This window comes from Lytechinus variegatus, chromosome 16, assembly GCF_018143015.1.
Source record: "Lytechinus variegatus isolate NC3 chromosome 16, Lvar_3.0, whole genome shotgun sequence".
NCBI classification, from domain to species: domain Eukaryota; kingdom Metazoa; phylum Echinodermata; class Echinoidea; order Temnopleuroida; family Toxopneustidae; genus Lytechinus; species Lytechinus variegatus.
Genome location: NC_054755.1, coordinates 4,695,645 through 4,714,881, shown reverse-complemented (window position 1 = coordinate 4,714,881; position 19,237 = coordinate 4,695,645). Strand labels below are relative to the sequence as shown.

General features: G+C 34.5%; 1 protein-coding gene across 1 annotated transcript; it reads right to left on the bottom strand.

The window, feature by feature from the left end:
• Positions 1-1,663: 1,663 nt before the first annotated feature.
• LOC121430058 (major facilitator superfamily domain-containing protein 1-like) lies at positions 1,664-19,068 on the bottom strand. The gene is made up of 15 exons (XM_041627332.1): positions 18,711-19,068; positions 15,097-15,149; positions 13,666-13,778; positions 12,576-12,686; positions 11,988-12,096; positions 10,814-10,910; positions 8,844-8,942; positions 8,046-8,157; positions 6,555-6,611; positions 5,415-5,571; positions 4,852-4,949; positions 4,119-4,231; positions 3,438-3,552; positions 2,647-2,749; positions 1,664-1,802 (listed from the first exon to the last, which is right to left on the bottom strand). Exons 1-15 carry the CDS (start codon positions 18,898-18,900, stop codon positions 1,743-1,745), a joined length of 1,587 nt encoding a protein of 528 aa, XP_041483266.1. The 5' UTR covers positions 18,901-19,068; the 3' UTR covers positions 1,664-1,742.
• Positions 19,069-19,237: the final 169 nt, after the last annotated feature.

Below are 19,237 nucleotides of genomic sequence, written 5' to 3'. Positions count from 1 at the left end.
CAAAAAAAAACAGGGTGGTGGATTTCAACAGGTCAAACCCCAAGACAGATGTAGAGGTTGAGGATGAGGAGGGACCTCTCCCAACTCGTCCTGCTTAAAGGGATGGTCCGGGCTGAAAATATTTATATCTTAATAAATAGAGTAAAACTCACAGAGCAAAATGCTGAAAATTTCATCAAAATCGAATAACACATAACAAAGTTATTGAATTTTAAGTCTATCAATATTTTGTGAAAACAGTTATATGAACATCATCATGAATATTCATTAGGTGGGCTGATGATGTCACATCCCCACTTTCCTTTTTCTTATGTTATTACATGAAATCATAATTATTTCATACATGTGTAGATGATGTGCCTCCATTATAATGAAATAACTTACAGCAATAAATAACTAATGCACTTAATCAGTTGTCAATCCAATCGTAAGTTCTTGGTAGAAACATTTTGAACAAACCTTATTTCATATAATAAAATACAAAAGAACAAGTGGGGATATGGCATCAGCCCACCTAATGAATATTCATGAAGATATGCCTAGAACTGTTTCACCGGAATAACGCAAATCTTTAAAATTCAATAACTTCATTATTTGTTATCCGATTTTGATCAAATTTTCAGCATTTGCTCTGTGACTTTTACTCTATTTACCGAGATATAAATATTTCCAGCCTGGACCACCCCTTTAAGTGCCCGAGAGATTACTGCTGTCATCGGAAGTAGATAACGATTGTGATGAGATTAAAGATGATTCAGGACTCAGATTCAATCAGCCATCCTCGCACACAATCGTTGCACTCCTCCACTCCCTGGGAATTAGTCCAGCCAGTCACGTCAATGTGCACAAAATCAAAACTTTCTACCGGGTACTCATTTAGCACCTAGGGTTTTTAGTTTGAGGAGTAATGCCGAAAATTTGTTTACAAATTATAATTTCCTCCAATTAAAGCCTCTTTATTTACTATCTATTGTCCACGGCGAACTGCATTTGCAAATTATGCATATTATTGAGTCAGAAAGAGGATCGAGGGTATTTGAATTCCAGTTCATCATGATTTAGCCGTGAACCAGAAAAGCGTGGTGGTTGAGTCGCTGCCCGGAAAGCACTAGATGGCAGGTTCGAATCCCACTGGTTCCAATTTTTTCTGACTCATGATTTTCATCGAAAATCGAGCATGCGATCATAATACATAGGAGTAATGCCAAAAATTTGTTTACAAATTTTAATTTCTCATTATTACACCAAGAATAACACATTTTTGCCCTTTTTGGGGGGTTACCCCTATTGCAATATTCCTCTACATGATTTTCCAAAAAAAAGTCTTGTACATTAACAACTAAAAATGATATTTTACAAAGATACAAAATGAAATGAAACCTCTGCCATCTTAGCCTCAAAATATGGCTATATATATATTGCATAATGAAAAAATATTGTCACAAATCATAATTTTCATTTGACGACCATAACGTCATAGATAAGTGTAAGTACAGAAATACATAAGACATCTTGTAAGACATTATATTCAAATCTGGCAGATTTTTAACAATCATTACAAAAATACAAATATATATATATAATCTTCTTATTGGTAATCAATGCAGAAAAGAGAACTGAACAATATACTTGTATACATAAATCCACTCTAACATAGAAAGAGAGAGTAAATTGTTCACAAAGCCATACTTAGAAATAGAGGTAAAAGGAGTTGGGACCTTCTGGCTGTGAAGGGGAAGTCTCTACTGCAGGATTCCATGTCTCGATAGTGCCATTGTATGAGGGTTGTAAGTCATAGGTAACTGAAAAGTAATAATAAAACAAATCTCATTAATACAATCAATCAGCCTCAAAGCTCTGCCACTTATTTTACAATTTATAAGAGCTTCCAAATTTTCCAGGGATACAAGAAAGACTGTGGCTGCAGAAGCAGGGGGCTGGGAGGTGGGGGGCTTCAGCCCCCACTTTTTTCCAAGACCGTGTACAAAAACGTAAAAATTACCACAGGAATGTGATTTTTTGCATGGTGAGTCCCCCCCCCCCCCCTTTGAAAACTGTTCCAACGCCCCTGAAAGAAAGCAGACACAATTCAATGAATATGGGAGGAATGCAGAATTCAAAGGCAACAATATTAAGATAGAAACATCTATGCATGTTATTCATTTGTCTTCATTGTTACAACAAATGTTGAGATGCCATCCGATCAAGAACATATCTGTATTTAAAGGCTGAAAGTCAGTATTTTCACAGAAATAACATAGGACAACACATAAACTGAAAATTTAGAAATCAGTAAATTGCATGAAACCACCAGTACTCTTTCTCAATTTTCAGTAATGACTGAAAACCAGAACTATTTGGCGGCTCTGCAAATGAAACTGCCTTGTTACAAATGGCTGGTAATAAAAATTTAATGAAACTGGACTCTAAGACATGACATAAAAATATTCATTCACCTACAAGATTGAATAAATTCAGGTCACATCAACAGTATATTAGGAGCAAGTACTAGAGCCTCCAAACTGTTGAAGATTTACATGGTCTGAAGCTCCAAAGTATGTATTTTTTCATCAAAATTAAGATGATGTTCATCCCATTTCTTGATTTTCAGTTGAAAAAAATACCATATTAAGTGGGAATTCTTACCTTAGCTCCCAGTCTTGAGAGGTATCTATTCCTAAGAGCAAAGGCTGACTGGGGCTGAATAGTACTAGATGTAGAAGGTAATTCAGACTGGTGTAATTTCTCTCTGTAAATACAAACGATAAGGAGTTATATATAGATGGTAAAACAGTTAAGACTGGTGTAATTCTGTAAATACAAATCATAAGGAGTTACATTTAGATGGTAAAACAGTTAAGACTGGCGCAATTTCTCTCTGTACATCCAAATGATAAGGAATTATAGTTAGAGAAACAATCAATTCAGATTGTACAATGCCTAATCAGCCTGTGTTAAGCAAGCAAATTGGAAGCTGAAAGTACAACATTCATCAATTTGCACATGTAGCATCCAAAATGTACCATTGCACGGTTTAATAGGTGATGTCACAATGCGCTTAGTACATAAATGCAGGTACATTAAAATACGCAAAGGGCCTACTTGCTATAAATACACATTGCTACTAAAAATATGATATGGGCTTGAATCATGGAGGATTTTGCTTTTTGCTTCAATAGGTCTTTACTCATTTTCATGAATTATCGTACCAAAAAATGATTGTTTGAATTTTTGCTGTACAACTTCAGAGACGTTTTACAACACAGATAGCGAATACTCATAAAAAAACTTATCTCAGAGGCATGAAGGTATAATATTTTCAAACTAGCTATTATAATAGACAGTCAAAGGGAGACCACACACTGTGTCATTCAGTTCCCTCTCCCCTTAATAATAAACAAATTTGTCTAAAATAAATTTGTAACATTATTACTCACTTCAAATCTTCTTCTTCCTTCTTGGCAAGAGCTTTCCTTTCTCTCGTTGACAGATTCAGACTACCTCCTCTTGATGAATCTACTAGATACATCAACACACAGCAGATCAGGGCAACTAAGAGGAGAAAATTAAGAAAAATAAAAGTTAATGCAATTTAGAATAATAATAGTAATAACAAAAGTAGTAGTTGTAATAATGAAAATAAGAATGATAATAATATTGAAAATAATGATGATGGTGATGGTGATGATGATGATGGTGATGATGATCATGATGATCATCATGATGATCATGATGATGTTGATGATGGTGATGATAATCAAACATGCAGTGTTGCAGGCATGTGACATCACAAAATCAAACTATTAAAATCCATAACTCTGTTTAAAATAAATGATAGATTTTCACCAATATGTTTCCTTTGACTTTCTGCTTCAATTAAAATCAAATTTATGACAGGGTTTAATTCTGCTTTAAAGCTGGTATCTCGTGGTATTTTATTTATTTATTTATTCATTTATTTATTTATCTGTTTTATTTTTCATTTATTCATCCATCTATTTATTTATTTTTAATTTTTCATTATTTATTTTTTTATTTTATCTTCTTTCTTTCTCCTTTTTATTTTAATTTTTTTGGGGAGGTGCTGATACTCTGCACATTGAATAAGATGAACTTACTACATAGACAGGATAGGTTGAAGACTTCATATAGGAGATAACCATTGGAATCAACAATCTTGCCTGCTATTACAGCTACTATAGCCAAACCTAGGTTCTGAATCGACTGCATACTAGGGAGGGGTACGGAAGAAGAGACGGGAAAGAAAGAGGGAGAGATAGTAAAGAGAACAAGTAAGAGGGGAAAGAGGCAGAGAGAGCATCGGTTAAGCCATAAGGGATGAGAACATAAAAGTACAAAAAAGAAGGGCCAACAGAGAAAGAACAGAAAGAAAAGTAAGAATTGTGAGTCATAAGAGAAATAAGAAAATGGAAAAAAAACGATGGGGATGAGAAAGGAAGAGAGAAAGGAAACAGAACTTTAAAACTAAGAACAAATGCAGTCAAAATTGAGGTCTAAAATCTGTGCATTATTTGTTTTATAAAACAAAGTATAATACTTATGATGCTTGCCTATGTGAGTGCACTAAACTTCTTGGTACAGTCTCTTAATATAAAAGGACGTTTACATTTAATGGCATTTGAATTTTTAACGTTTTGTACATATCCATTGTATATTCCTCCTATAGATAAATTCTTTTGTTATATTTCTAGTCTGATACAAATGATTTGAGTGTCAAAATAAGCTGAAAAATTACATATGTACTGTTAGATATTTGCGCTGCAAGTGGCTATCCATAGTTAAACCACAACTTAGACCAGATTTAAAATTAAATCTGAGTTCAGAACTTACAATCCATATGCTGTCCCAAGTTGATGTTCAGGCATGATGAAGGCTACAATTGGCCACAGAGCACAGGCAAGGATAGAGTAAGCAATTCCCATCAAGGTCTAGAAAAAAAAATAGAAATGACCCTCTTCATTACTCATTCAGATCTCTGACAAAAATGAACAAATAATCAAGGTAAAAGCTTAAAATTACATTGACAATGTGTCGATTGAGAAAGCCAAGAAATTAATGTTCAAACAAATACCTCACAACATGAATATTCTGAAATTATTGAATTGTGTGTCCACTTCAAACAGCCAATTTAACCACATATCTAAAAGACAGGGGTAAAATTTTCCTTTCCCCTAAATCAAGACTTCCCAAGAACCTAATTTTCCCCACGATTCCCAAGACCATAATTACTGTAACTACATAAATGGGAATATGAAAAAAAAACATAAACATGTATACGTAGGCACATATCATGGTTGCAAATAGCACTTACATAAATATGTATATGTCGGACACCTTCAATGGATGCAAACAGCACTAACAAAAATATTTGCATGTGGGACAAGGAAACTTACCATGGTTGCGAAAGGATTAATGAAGGTGAATGCTAAAGCTCCATGGGAAACCAGAGTCAGAATGATGCCTAAGGCCACCCAGAAGATATTTTTGCCTGTTCTATCAACAACAAAACCAAAGACGGGAGATGCGGCAGCAGAGATGAAATAAACCAAGCTGAAAGAGACAAAGATACAAATAAATGAAGAAAGATATAGACATAAATGAAATATATCATTAAATGGTTTCAAATTAAAATATTGATGCCAATATGACTTAAGAATGTACACTGGTTCAACCTAGCCTAGTTGCACAAGAAGAAATCAACACATCCACTGCCCTGAACTTATGCATAAATATGGAGTGGGTCATATATAGAGGTCAGTGGTACTGCAAGAATAGCATAGGCCATGTGTTTACACAGTGGACCTCCCTAGTTTCTATATATGGAGAGCTTGGAAGACCTTCACTAGCAAATATTATTTTTCTAACTTGTGGAAATTGGTCCATTTGCATGTCTCTGTTGGCAAGTTTAGATTCCAAATGCCTTTTATGTGACCTATCATTCATACACAATTTGTGTTGGTTCCTGGGTTTTTTCTGTTAATATCAATCTATTTTACATATCTCATTCACAGCCCTGTAACATAAAACTGAAGAGATTTATCATTGGGCTATTATCTACAACCGATTCCATTGATTACTGTGTATTACCGTATATTTACCGTGGAGCGTTGTGGCCCAGTGGATTAGTCTTCGGACTTTGAAACAGAGGGTCGTGGGTTCGAATCCCAGCCATGGCGTAATTTCCTTCAGCAAGAAACTGATCCACAATGTGCTGCACTCAACCCAGGTGAGGTAAATGGGTACCGGTAGGAATTCCTTAAAAAGCTGTGTGCGCTATGAACGCCTAGCTTAGCCGGGTAATATAGGAGCGCCTTGAGCACCTAACAAGGTGGATATGTGCGCAATATAAATATCCTATATTATTATTATTACCTATTATAATATCAGTCTTACGATCAATCACTAAGCTTGATGTTACAGGGCAAATAAAATGAATATGTTTCACAGAACAATCATGATTTATGAACATTTGTTTGAATTTAATAATGAAGAAAATAATTCAATTACTAGTATGAGATCTTTCCTTCCCTTACCTGTTTACAAGATTAGCTTCTGTGGGAGACATGTCAAACTTGTCTTCAAAGAATACACTGAATAAACAAAAGGAAATAGTTATTCCGCAACATTGTATATGTACACGTGACTCTGCATATTTTAAAGTCAGATCTCTTGGAACCATACAAATCTGTTAGTCTGACCATATAGAATGAGTAAGTAACGCACATTGCATAATCTGGTACAAATAAAATGCTTCGACATATGCGATTATCTGACTTGTGGGAGGACAACTTATACAGACCTAAAATTTCTGCTTAAAGGACAAGTCCACCTCAACAAAAACCTGACTTGAATAAAAAGAGAAAAATTCAATAAGCACAATACTGAAAATTTCATCAAAATCGGATGTAAAATAAGAAAGTTATGACATTTTAAATTTTCGCTTCATTTCACGAAACAGTGATATTCACATGTCGGTCGTTATGCAAATGAAGGAACTGATGACATCACTCACTCACTATTTCTTTTGTATTTTATTATATGAAATATGAAATATTTTTATTTTCTTGTCATTGTCATCTACAGTAAAGTTTCATTCCTCCCTAAACACGTGGAATTCCATTATTTTAACATTTTGTGCTTCAGTCAAGGAGGTCCTAATTGTCAAATTCGTAAAAATTGTAATATTGTATAATTCAAACAATAAAAAACAAAAGAAATAGTGAGTGAGTGACATCATCGACTCTCTCATTTGGATGTAACTGGCTCGTTCATATAACTATTTTGTTAAAAATAAGCGAAACTTTGAAATGTCATAACTTTCTTATTTTACATCCGATTTTGATGAAATTTTCAGCATTGTGCTTGTCTAATTTTTCTCTATTGATGCAAATCAACATTTTTCTGAGGTGGACTTGACCTTTAATATGAAAATGTATAATACTTTCTAATAATCATATTGCAGCTTGGGTAATTAATAAAGTGAAGTGAAAATTGATAAATATGGCGATAAAACATACAAGAAAGAGTTGATTATTTTATGGAATTGCTCCTTAGTAGGATTATACCGGGGGGGGGGGCACTCAGTATATAATGCATAGTGGGTATGTGCCGTGGAGGGGACCCCCATTTTTACACTCAAATTTCCGTTCCAAGGCATAGCATTTTTGTCTTATTGAGAAAAATAACAAAGAAAGCCGCTCCAAAGCATAGCATGTTCTTCTAATTGAGAAAAAAGAAAGAAATCCGCTCTAAAGCTTCACATATTTTCCGCTACGCCGTTCCGGCCGTATTGATCTGCTACAATGAGCTGCAATTTTGGTGAAAAGCGGCCGCAGAGCACTGTCTGGCCATCATCTCTGCGCAAGGACCCCCGTTTTCACAAACATTTGTAGTTCCGAAGCCTGTATGTTACGAGGACCCTCTTTTTACAATAAGCCCGCTCCAAGGCCCCCGTTTTTTGTCTCGCCCGCGGCACATACCTACTACTTTTTTGGTCGAGTACCCCCGCCCGGGATTATACTTACATTCCAAGCCCAATGAAAGGGAAGACAGTGACATAGTAGAAAACACAGACTAAAAAGATCAGCCATAAACTGATAGGGAAGTCCTTGATATCGCTCAACTTGATTGTTTCTCCTGCAAAAACAAATATGAAAACATTGGAAATATCCTTAGGGCAAAAGGCTATTTACTGATTTGGTATTAGAGCTGTATTATTCTTGATAATCTTGAAATATGATACTGAATTTGACATGAATGTCATATACTGTACTATATATCAGCTCTTACAACATCTCTGATGATTATATATATTTATTTTTAATACAATTCAAACAACAAAGACATGTTGGACGCTGAAATGAGACTAATAATTCATATCATATTATTCTATCATATATTCAAAAGCAATTTTTTTGTACTCCTTAATCTGATTTTCCAAAAAATAATGTTTTTAATACATTTAAGAGTTATTACAATTTTTTTCTATCAATTGTAGTTGTATTGACATTTGAAACTATGGAAACATACTAGTTCAGACTGTTGTAATTAGGGAGGTGACACAAAGGTTTTTGAAAAGTTGGTGAAAAATTGCAGAATATGAACAATTTATTTAGTCAATATTCCCTTGTTTTAATATCACGCCTTTCTCTCATGTATTACTAGATGTTCCAGTTCAAATTCAAGTTCAATATAATTTTCTCACCAATATAAAAAACAATATGTATAAGAGTGAAAATTACATGTACATGCATAGAGAAAAACGGAAACTACTGAAAAGTTCATAAGAACTTGTGAGTTGTGGATGATTCAATGTCACTTACCAGTTCCTCCACTACTTCTTTTGAGTATTCTTGCAGCTCTTATGTCAAAATATCCCAGGAAAACACCACATAAGATAGAAAACACACACATACCGGCTCCTAATAGCACAATAAAACAAACATAAAACAAATGTGATAACATTCACATATTCAAGTTTCAACATACATTTAATGATGTTGGGGGAAAACAAAGAAATCTAAGTTGGTTTAGATCAATTGAATTTCACTATTCATATGAAATTTTGATGATTTTGAATGAAATGGAAGTATGGAAAAACGATTTACCTGTAGGATTTCTTGAATTCTTACATGAATTTATCGGCTTCTGAAATCCTATCATCCTAATCAATAAGAGCAGCCCATACTCGTTAACAACGTTGTTCTGCTCTTTGGTAACATCACTAATGTGGTACTGAGTAGTTATTGTGTTAGTATTCATGTGGACCAATATACAAATAGTGAATAGGCATGAGTGCGATGGTGCGAGATTTCGCATGAGGTGAAAGAAAGATGCTCTATTCAACGAGGCATTAGCCGAGTTGAATAGAGCATCTCTTTCTTTCACCGAATGCAAAATCTCGCACCATTGCACGAACAAGAATATTCGCTATTTGTGTTGCACAACACCTTGGAATTTAGCGAAAATATGAAAAAACAAGAGTTTATCCCTGTAGTAATCTATGAAAAGGGGGCAAAATACAGAAAGCGGAAAGCAAAATCCCACAAGCACACATGACCTTGGGCAGCGTTGCACATTTAGCCAGCAGGCTTACGCGTATTGCGCCTTCATTTTTACTGAGCCCAATGAATTAAATCGTATTGTGACGTCACCTCCTAAAGCAGTGAAGCAGTACATTTTGGATGGTACGTCTTTTGTGCAACGGTATGAATGTTTGACATTCAGCCTCCCATTTGCTCGCGTACAACAAGCTAAGTAGGCGTTGTACAATATTTTAATACAATTGCTCTGAATGTTGCATTAAGAACCTGGCCAGGGGGGTGTTTCACAAAGATTTAAGTATGACTTAGAGTCGCACTTAAATGTCTAGTTGCGCGCAGTATAAAAGGCATGACAGCATTGGTCAGATCATGCCAAGAGGACGCGCACTTCTGCGTATTGATCAATAAGATTGCGCGTTGCATATCATGTACGCGTCGACATTTAAGTGCGACCTAAGTCATACTTAAATCTTTGTGAAACACCCCCCTGCTTTAAGAGTCAAGGACTTGAGGTGTTGGTACACAAGACTGATAAATCTACTGGCGTTACATAGAATGTATGTACAATGGACATGTTAGATGATCTTTGAAGGTTTCCATGGTGGAGAATATTGGAGGTTTTTATGGTAAACACCATGGCCCGTATCCTAAAGTCGGGTTTAATTTAAACTCAGGTTTAAAGTTGTGTTTTAAGTATGGATAGCCAATTGTTAGATAAATCACTGACAGAAGAGATATCATATTTCAGCTCATTTGGCTCTCAAATCATTCATACTTGTCTAGGAAGTATGAATAGATGACTGTCTTCACCATCAATGAATCAGGAAAAAGCACAGAAACCATAAGAAACATACAACTTAATAAAAATTTTGACAATTTTGGCTTCCCATAATTTTAGCACAGAATTAGACCATAGTCTAAGTTAAACCTGACTTTGGAATACGGGCCCATGTATGTAGTCCTGAAAAGGACTGTTTGTTCTTCTTCTTGATTGTATGTTAGTTCTGAAAAGAACTGTTAACGACGTTTCGACCAGGGTGTTCTGGTTGTCATCAGGAATGATGATCCACTTGAAAACTCAAGTTTATAACCATGTCGGTTATAAGCTTGAGCCAATAGGAAAGCAGGAACGAAGAGGTAATTACAGATGAACGAATAGGAAAGCAGGAATAGGAAAGAATGGACACGTCGGGACTAAATAGCCCTAAGCCGTTTTTATATTCCCACTGTCTTTTTTTCGTGATACATACCAAGCCAAAGGACATATCCTAATCTGATATGTCCTGGTATATCCTTGTCAAGTGCCTTGAAGATTGGTGCCAAGATATTCATGTTCAAAGTGCTGCCCTGCATAACAACAAGAATATTGAAATAAAATCAATATAGAAGAATTGCAATGATCATCCAATTTGTAGTCTATGAATAGAGTGTTGAGACATTTTATACATGTATGAGAAGGCACAAAGCAGAAATAAAAGTATACTTTATTACTTTAGCAAGCATTTACCCACATTTGCCACTCTTCACCTAGGTGTAGTAAATGGGTACCCAGTAAAAAGGAATTTGTTGAATGCTCAACATCTGATCACAGTAAACATGCAAAGGACAGGTTGATACTGTATGCCGCGATTAGGAACATTGTATTAAAGGCTGCAGAAACATTACATACTATTATTATCATATACTTATACCTTAATAGTTGCCATGGCAGTGAATCAAACAATCAAAATTTAAAAACAGAACTTTTTTTTTGTTTCAATCAAAATGATCATCATGGCCATTAATACTATTAGTCTAATAATTTCTCACTCTACTTGTTCTTGTTTTGCTTGGGGTAATCCCAATGTAATGCATCACCCTCCTTGACAAGCTGAACCATTTCAAAATAAGAAATAGACATAATATGATAATCAACATTGTTCGTATTGTCATGATAATGATAGTAATATTAATTCGTAGACCAATTCGTAGTTACTTCATGGACAATTTTGGTCAAATGAGCTTTCATTTCTTTCATTATGATAGGCAGATTTCAAAGCAAGATATTACGTAAGCTTGCCTTACATAGCAGGATGAAGAAATTGAATAGACCAGGTGACTAGAATAGCACACCAATGAACGCTTAATGAAGGTATTTGTTGCATTTCTACTTTGAATGCATATCATAGCATGTTGCACAATGTACTTGACAAACTGTGAAATACCAGTCGTGGACGCATTGTTGTTTTTTTGTGGATGTAAATCAAAAACACAATTCAAAAGAATATATGAATAATCAAGACATCAAAGTTGGTGCTTATCTCATTAGATTTTAAACCACCATGTCACTTTGGTACAAATGACCTTCCTCTGATCATGCGCAGAGTGGAACTACGAACTGGCTTATTTCAATAATGTCAACCAATTCTACATATTCGTATTTACCACTCTTGAAAAACTGAGTTGTAGTCCAAAGACCATGTTGAGCTCTTTTCCTTTGAACCAATTCACAGAGTATGTATTCTGTGCTACAGCTAGATTCTCTCCACCCAACCTGAACAATAACAATATAAACAGAAAATATTTGCATTAAATTATTTTCATCTGAGGTGACATTAATCGATGATGATGATGATTAATGATGATGATGATGATGATGATGATGTGATGACGACGACAAGGACGATGATGATGATGACGATTATGATGATGATGATAAAGCTGATGGTGATGAAGACAATGATGAGAATGCTGATGATGATTATGATGGTGACGAGGAAAGGATGATGCTGGTGCTGATGAAGATGATGGAGATGACGACGACGATAAGGATGATGATGGTAATAATGATAATAAAACAAATTATATTATAACATCACCAATAACATACATCACTCCGATTGAGGAGTTAGATAAGAGTAGATATGCATTTCTGTTTGAGCTACATAATTCTATTTATTTAAACTAATTATGTTGTAGGGAAGATATTTTTTCAACAATTCTATGGCAAAGAATATTTGAATGCTAACTCACCCGAAGACGAATCTTCCCACCAGCATGACAGTGTAGTTGTTGAGTGTTGCCCCAAGAGCGAAGATACATTGGCCGACAAGGACGAAAGCACCAAAGATAAGGGTGCCAACTCTATAACAATGAAATAATTCAATTCACAAGAAGTTTACTTGAATGAAAAAATGCAAAAATACCATTCGTTTGTTTATCTTGAGTACCTTTCAACAGTATCACAATAGAATATTGTTCAATAATTAATAATAATTGTACATTTATATTGCACAATTTCTATTATATACTCAACTGTGCATTACAATAATAAAAAGTAAAATAGTTAACAAGATTGACATTAAACATTTTGATTTCACCATATAACTGACTTTAATAGATTAATTCAATACCTCATTTGTACAGAAATTAATTAAGTCATTCATTCCAATTTATCTAATTCAATCATGTATTCATCCTTTAAGTATAATAATATATCCTTTATCAATTCATACATAACATTCTATCATTGATATTGTAGCAGTTTCAGACCTTGATTGATTACATAATTTTCTGATATCAGTTTCATGAAGTATGCTGTATTTTCACATCACTCATATTTGCTGTTCATCAAATCATTCATTCGTTCTTTCTTTCACTGAAGTTTTACTTTTGAAACATTCATTTGTTCAATTCATTAATTGCTCATTCTTCCATCCATCCATTTATCCACCCTGCCATCCACCCATCCATCCACCAACCATCCATCCTTCCTTCCATTCACGCATCCATTCATTCATCCTCCCATTCACACATCCATCCTTCCATTCACACATCCATCCATCCATCCATTCATTCATCCATCCATCCATCCACCCATCCATCCATCCATCCATCCATCCATCCATCCATCCATTCATCCATCCTTCCCTCCTTCCTTCCATCCATCCATCCATCCACCCACCAACCCATCCTTCCTTCCATCCACCCACCCATACTTTGTTCCTTCTTTCCATCCATCCATCCCTCCATCCATCTTTCCATCCATCCATCCATTCGTCTATTCATCCAGCAATCCATCCGTCCATCCATTCATCCATCCTTCCATCCATCCACTACTCACCTGACACCAAAGACTTTGTCCAAGAGAAAGCCTCCAAAGAAACAGAGAACAACATTTGGCCATGAGTACAGAGAGTAAAGCAGCATGAAACTAGCTGTGTCTTTGTGCATAACCTGCCAACACATAAGTGTTTAATAAAGATAATAAATTTCTATATGAAACAGTATTTACAGTCATTAATTAGAAACCAAAACACATTTGTCATTCATCACCCCTCCCCCACCACAACCCTTCCTCTTAACCACAATAAATAAACACATGCAAATTATTAACATCACAGTACCAGTATGTCATAAAATTCTGATTACAAATATATGATTTACTTCAGCATTTGAACAATAATCTCTGCTTTCCAGGAAAAAAAACGGAAAATGACTCCATTAGATTACTCTGCAAATCACACTTCTAGATTATTGCATGGCGATATCAGACAGCATGGCTGTGTTCTTCTGTGAGAAAAGATAATTTTCTTAAATATCTGCATACAAAGTATGCAAACCCAAACAAAAACTTGTGTCTGTCTCATATCAACCCATTAAGAAAACAAATCAAAGAGAGTTTTCATTGACAAACATATCTAATACAATACAATATATTCATTATTTCATCATTTTTTATTTCAGCAGTAAATGGAGGCATTGTTTTCTTAATAAAAGAATATTCTATGATTTCCTTGGATCATTATTTTACAGACAAGATTAAATTGTAAAATAACGAACACCTGCCAAGTACATGCAGAAGTATATGAACTCATTACACTTTCCATATAGAATTTCTGGAGAAATATATCTATATTTCCTCGTCACTAAAACTGAATATTCACAAATAGTAAGAATAGCAGGAAGTGTGGGAGTAGATTACAGGAAGGGATACATTCAAGGAAATGACTGGGTTCATATGACAATAAGAAAAATAAGCTCAAGAAAGATCACATGATCAACAAAAATAATGGCAGGAGCATGCACATATTTAAAAAGAAATAGAATGCTGAAGAGATTGAAAAATATAGACGAGTTAGGAGTGCACAGTGATCGATTTCAATTCAAAGTCAATGCATTCTTTCTGCGTGTAGAACCAATCAGAAACTTTTTGTTCATACATTTAAGCATCGCATTGTGCATGTTTCACAGAATTGACATGCTTCATCTGGGAAAATTTTGAACTTTTGTATTGATGAATAGTGCTGGTGACTTCATAGGTTCACTATTCCCATTGTAAACCAAGTCTTGATATTAGATCTCCGACATTCCCTATTATAGGAAGGCTAAACGGGAAAAGAGGCCGAGTGGGATTTCTTCTGAAAGACTTGACCAAAGAAACTGAACGATATTCCTTCAGACATCTTAACAGAAGTCAATGTTCAGACAATGAAAAGGATTCTTACTGAAAAAACTCTTTTTAATAAGGTGCCTTATTAAAAGGAAAACTAACCTGTTTAATTTGATCTTGAAGAGCGGATGGATTGTCGTAGCAAAAATAGCTCCCTGATAAGAAAACAAATGGATAAAATTTGAAATTGAGTACCTGTATCTAGTATTTTCAGGTGATTAATTTAAATGTAATATCTTCTCAACAACATGTAAAAATATATTTGTGACCAAGTATTACAAAACCAGTAAAATATATTCTGAAATTCATCATTACATTTTAATTGGTGATAAATATTCTTACGTAAAAGATTTTCAGATTTGATTGATGTACGATATACAATGTACAGCAAATTACAATAAGGATGATCCTTAGGCCCTAATGGTGTTTACAGAAAGAATTTTGACCAGCTACCCTATAAAAATAAGTGATTGAAATTTGCCACTATATTGAAAGCTATCTTTCCCATCATTTAAATACATGTAAATGCACATGTGACAGAAAGAGAATTCAATTCACATTCAATTAAATTTTCATGGTGAGATAACCACAAGATCCTATTATATGAGCATTAAGTAAATTCTTACACAGTAAGTAGAAACTAGGCATTATTGGTTAAAATTAATGAGATACGATACATGAAACCAAATAGCTATCAATCATCTCAATGAGTAACTACAGTGTACTACATAAATAGAAAAAGCAATAAATCATGTCAAGTTCAAAACCAATTCACACTTCAAAGGGTGAAACCATTTCTTGAACACGCCCATTTGTGTAAAATCGCCTAAATCTAATGAGAGCACACTTTCTGGTATAAAAATGGTAATAACTTTGAAAATATTCACCATATCCATACAAAAGTATACTTTTTTTAAAAGGATTCAAAAAATGGCATTTAAAATGAGGTAGGATGAACTGCTCACACTTTTATGAGCGAAAATGTTCAAATTTTTAACACCCCAAATATACTTTATTTACGACATCCATATTTGTTTTCTCTTTGCCCATACCATTAATTAGTTTTAAAATTTGTATTTGTACACATCACATGCAACTCTATGGTCTTGTGTTTGCTAATATTAAACAGTACATGTGTAACTTTGGTTTTCAACTGAGATATTGTCCAAAAAAAAAACAATGAAAATTGAAAAAGCAAAATATCACCTGTGTGGGGCGAGTTCAAAATACATGGCCATATACATGATGTATGTGGGCAGTCATAATTGCTCCAATGATCAATCTATGAAAAACCTACACAAGTTCCCACAAACCATTGCAAGATAGTTTTAGTGGACAAAAATATTCTTACAGACAAAATTATGCAGATTTTCTATTCAAAACATGAATGAAGAGATTGAAATGTAATGTGAATGAATTAAATTTTTGATACCACATTACAATACCTAAGAAATTGAGAGAACAATGAAAAGACTTGGAAATTTGTAAGATTAAAAAAATGTCAACAAAAATCCTTTCATCGATTGAAATGTCAATTCTGGCCTCTGGGATCAATTCACAAAAATGGTGACGAACCTACATGTATTACTGAACACATGAACATGTTTGACTCAATCCAAAGTAAAGGCCTAAGATGAATCAATCAATCTTTTAATATTACCCATCATTATTCAGATAAAAAATGCATTTTGATGTTCAAATTGGAATGTTATTGTCATGTCAATGGTCTGATCACTCATCAACTCCTAGGCTAAAGAAAGGTTTTCAATTTTCTGGTCGGTGATTGGAATTTTCTATGACAACAGCCAAGATGGTTGCGTTTTAAAACCATAAGCAATTTTTTGTAAAGTTCCTTAATAAAAATCATAGGACTTATTATTATTACCTTATTTATTTATTACCGGATGTACTGGAAAGATGCAGAAAGCTGCAGCCAACATTTTGATTTCGATAATCCTTTAGTCAAAACATAACTGTTTTTTCCTGAGTATTATTTTTCATGATTTTATCCATTCTGGAGTGGAGGCTGGGTCAGGAAATGGTTTTCCAAACCTTGTTTAAGATCAACTACATCAGTACATGCACTAGACCAAAAGCTTCAGGCTCTGTATTTTGGTTGTTCCGCTGAACTACGTTGGCTCCACTCACCATACATAGACTGAAAAGCTGCGGGGTCCGTGGCTACAGACGTATAGTGAACTAGCGTTGTTATAGATCGAGATTTAAAACTGTTTTTTGAGCGAAATTTACAGTTTAATTATCAGGGAAATATAAATAACTTAAAGGGGAAGTTCACCCTGACAAAAACTTTATTGTAAAAATAGAAGAAAAAATAATTAAAAATTTTGCCGAAGGTTTGAGAAAAATTCATCAAATAATTAAAAAGTTATTAGAATTTCAATTATTTGATTTGTGACGTCATATGCGAGCAGCATTCCTACATAGCGAATGGTAAAAAATCAATGAATTGTCATTTTCTAAGAAAATTGAAAATGGTTTTCACTGTACCTTTTGTATATCAATAGACAAATCATTTCACACCCAATCATGAACAGAAAATAAAATTAAGTCATCAGGAACCATGCAAAATTTGAAATTCATGCATTTTATATTACATAACACATGGGGCAGCTGCTCGTTTATGACGTCACAAATCCAAAACTTTGAACTCTAATAACTTTCTTACTCTTTAACGGATTTTCCTCAAACCTTCACCAATATTTTTTACTATTTTTTCTGCTATTTTTGCAACAAGGTTTTCTTCAGGGTGAACTTCCCCTTTAAACAATTGCATACCTTGGACCGGAGTTATTAAAAAAATCCACTGGATGATTGAGAAATCTGTCATCTAAGACATTTTCTCCCGACCTTAACGGTTTTCCCTGCAAGTTGCCATCTTGAATGACGTCATTATCGTTAATGTCTCGATATATCGCGATTATAACTATTATCGTTTGTCTTCGTGAGTGTATCGTATCGTATTATTGCCTTGTAGGTGTGCTGGTGGAATGCAATATCGATATCACATTCGTAAATTGTTGACGCCCTCTCCGTTCATTTGTAAATATTTCATAGTTTGGCTGCCATTTTGACCTGTTTTCCTGTGTCGTACCCAACTAAACATCGGTAAAGTATAATTTTCATGCATTTTCATCTATATCGTTTAAAGTATTTTAAAATTGAATAATTAAATATTTTTAATTTGTAGTTTACATATCCTTAGATTGTAACCTCGATGTGTTATAGAACCTCAAACTTTGGACTCTGGTCGGACAAAGGTGCTGGTGTTATAACAAATGGGAGCCCACACGGACACTTTACCGTCGGTGAATGGGGATTACAGTAAAATGTCAGAAATTGTTGAATAAATCCCCAGAAACGACGGTTATTCCTGTCTATACATGCACCTATTTTTTAATGTGCCAGCCAACTCTAGTCTTGGAGTTGGAGAGTAGGCTAACCTCACCTTAGTCATGTTAGTCTAGAGAATTGTTTAATTCTACTGTCCAACTCCAGCAGAGTCCAGCACCAGGCTCTAATAAAAAAGTTAATTAGTTCCTTAAAAAAAATAATAAAAAACAATCGGTCGAGGGCCAGCTGCCAGCCTAGCTAGTAGTAGTTGACTGAATCAGTTAAGACTTTCTCAGCTCATTTTAATGACAATGACAGTCACCCAAGAATGACGATAAAGATATCTTGCCTCAGTCTATCCTTACCAAAACTTAAGAAACAAATAAAAATAAGAATGAGGTATCTATGAAGGGCCCGTCTCGGATCACAACAAACTGTGGCTCCACAGCCTGAGAGTTCCACATCCTCAGAATCATCCTCCTGAATTCGATTCCTGTCCGGTCGTCCACTCAGCAGCGGTGCATTTTCATCATGATTCTGATCGTTGTTTTCCATCCTTACTTGATCCTGAACAAAGATTTTCAGTTTATTAGTTGACAAAAGTCAAAAGTTTTGAGTTTCTTTTTCAGCTAGCTGCGGATAGCATCTTCAAACTTCACAACATTAGTCAAGTCGGCTCAGTAATTCAAATTGTACAAATGGAAAACACAAAAGCAGCCGAGAGTTAGAGGTCGTCACGTGAAACAACAGCTGTGACAATATATTTTCAGCAATATTGTGGCTATCTATGCTAACTTTGGAAAGTAATAGAAACAAATGTATTCATATCATTCTTTTTATATAATCGTATTCCGTAAATAAAAATTATAATACAGTCCCTGACATTCATAAA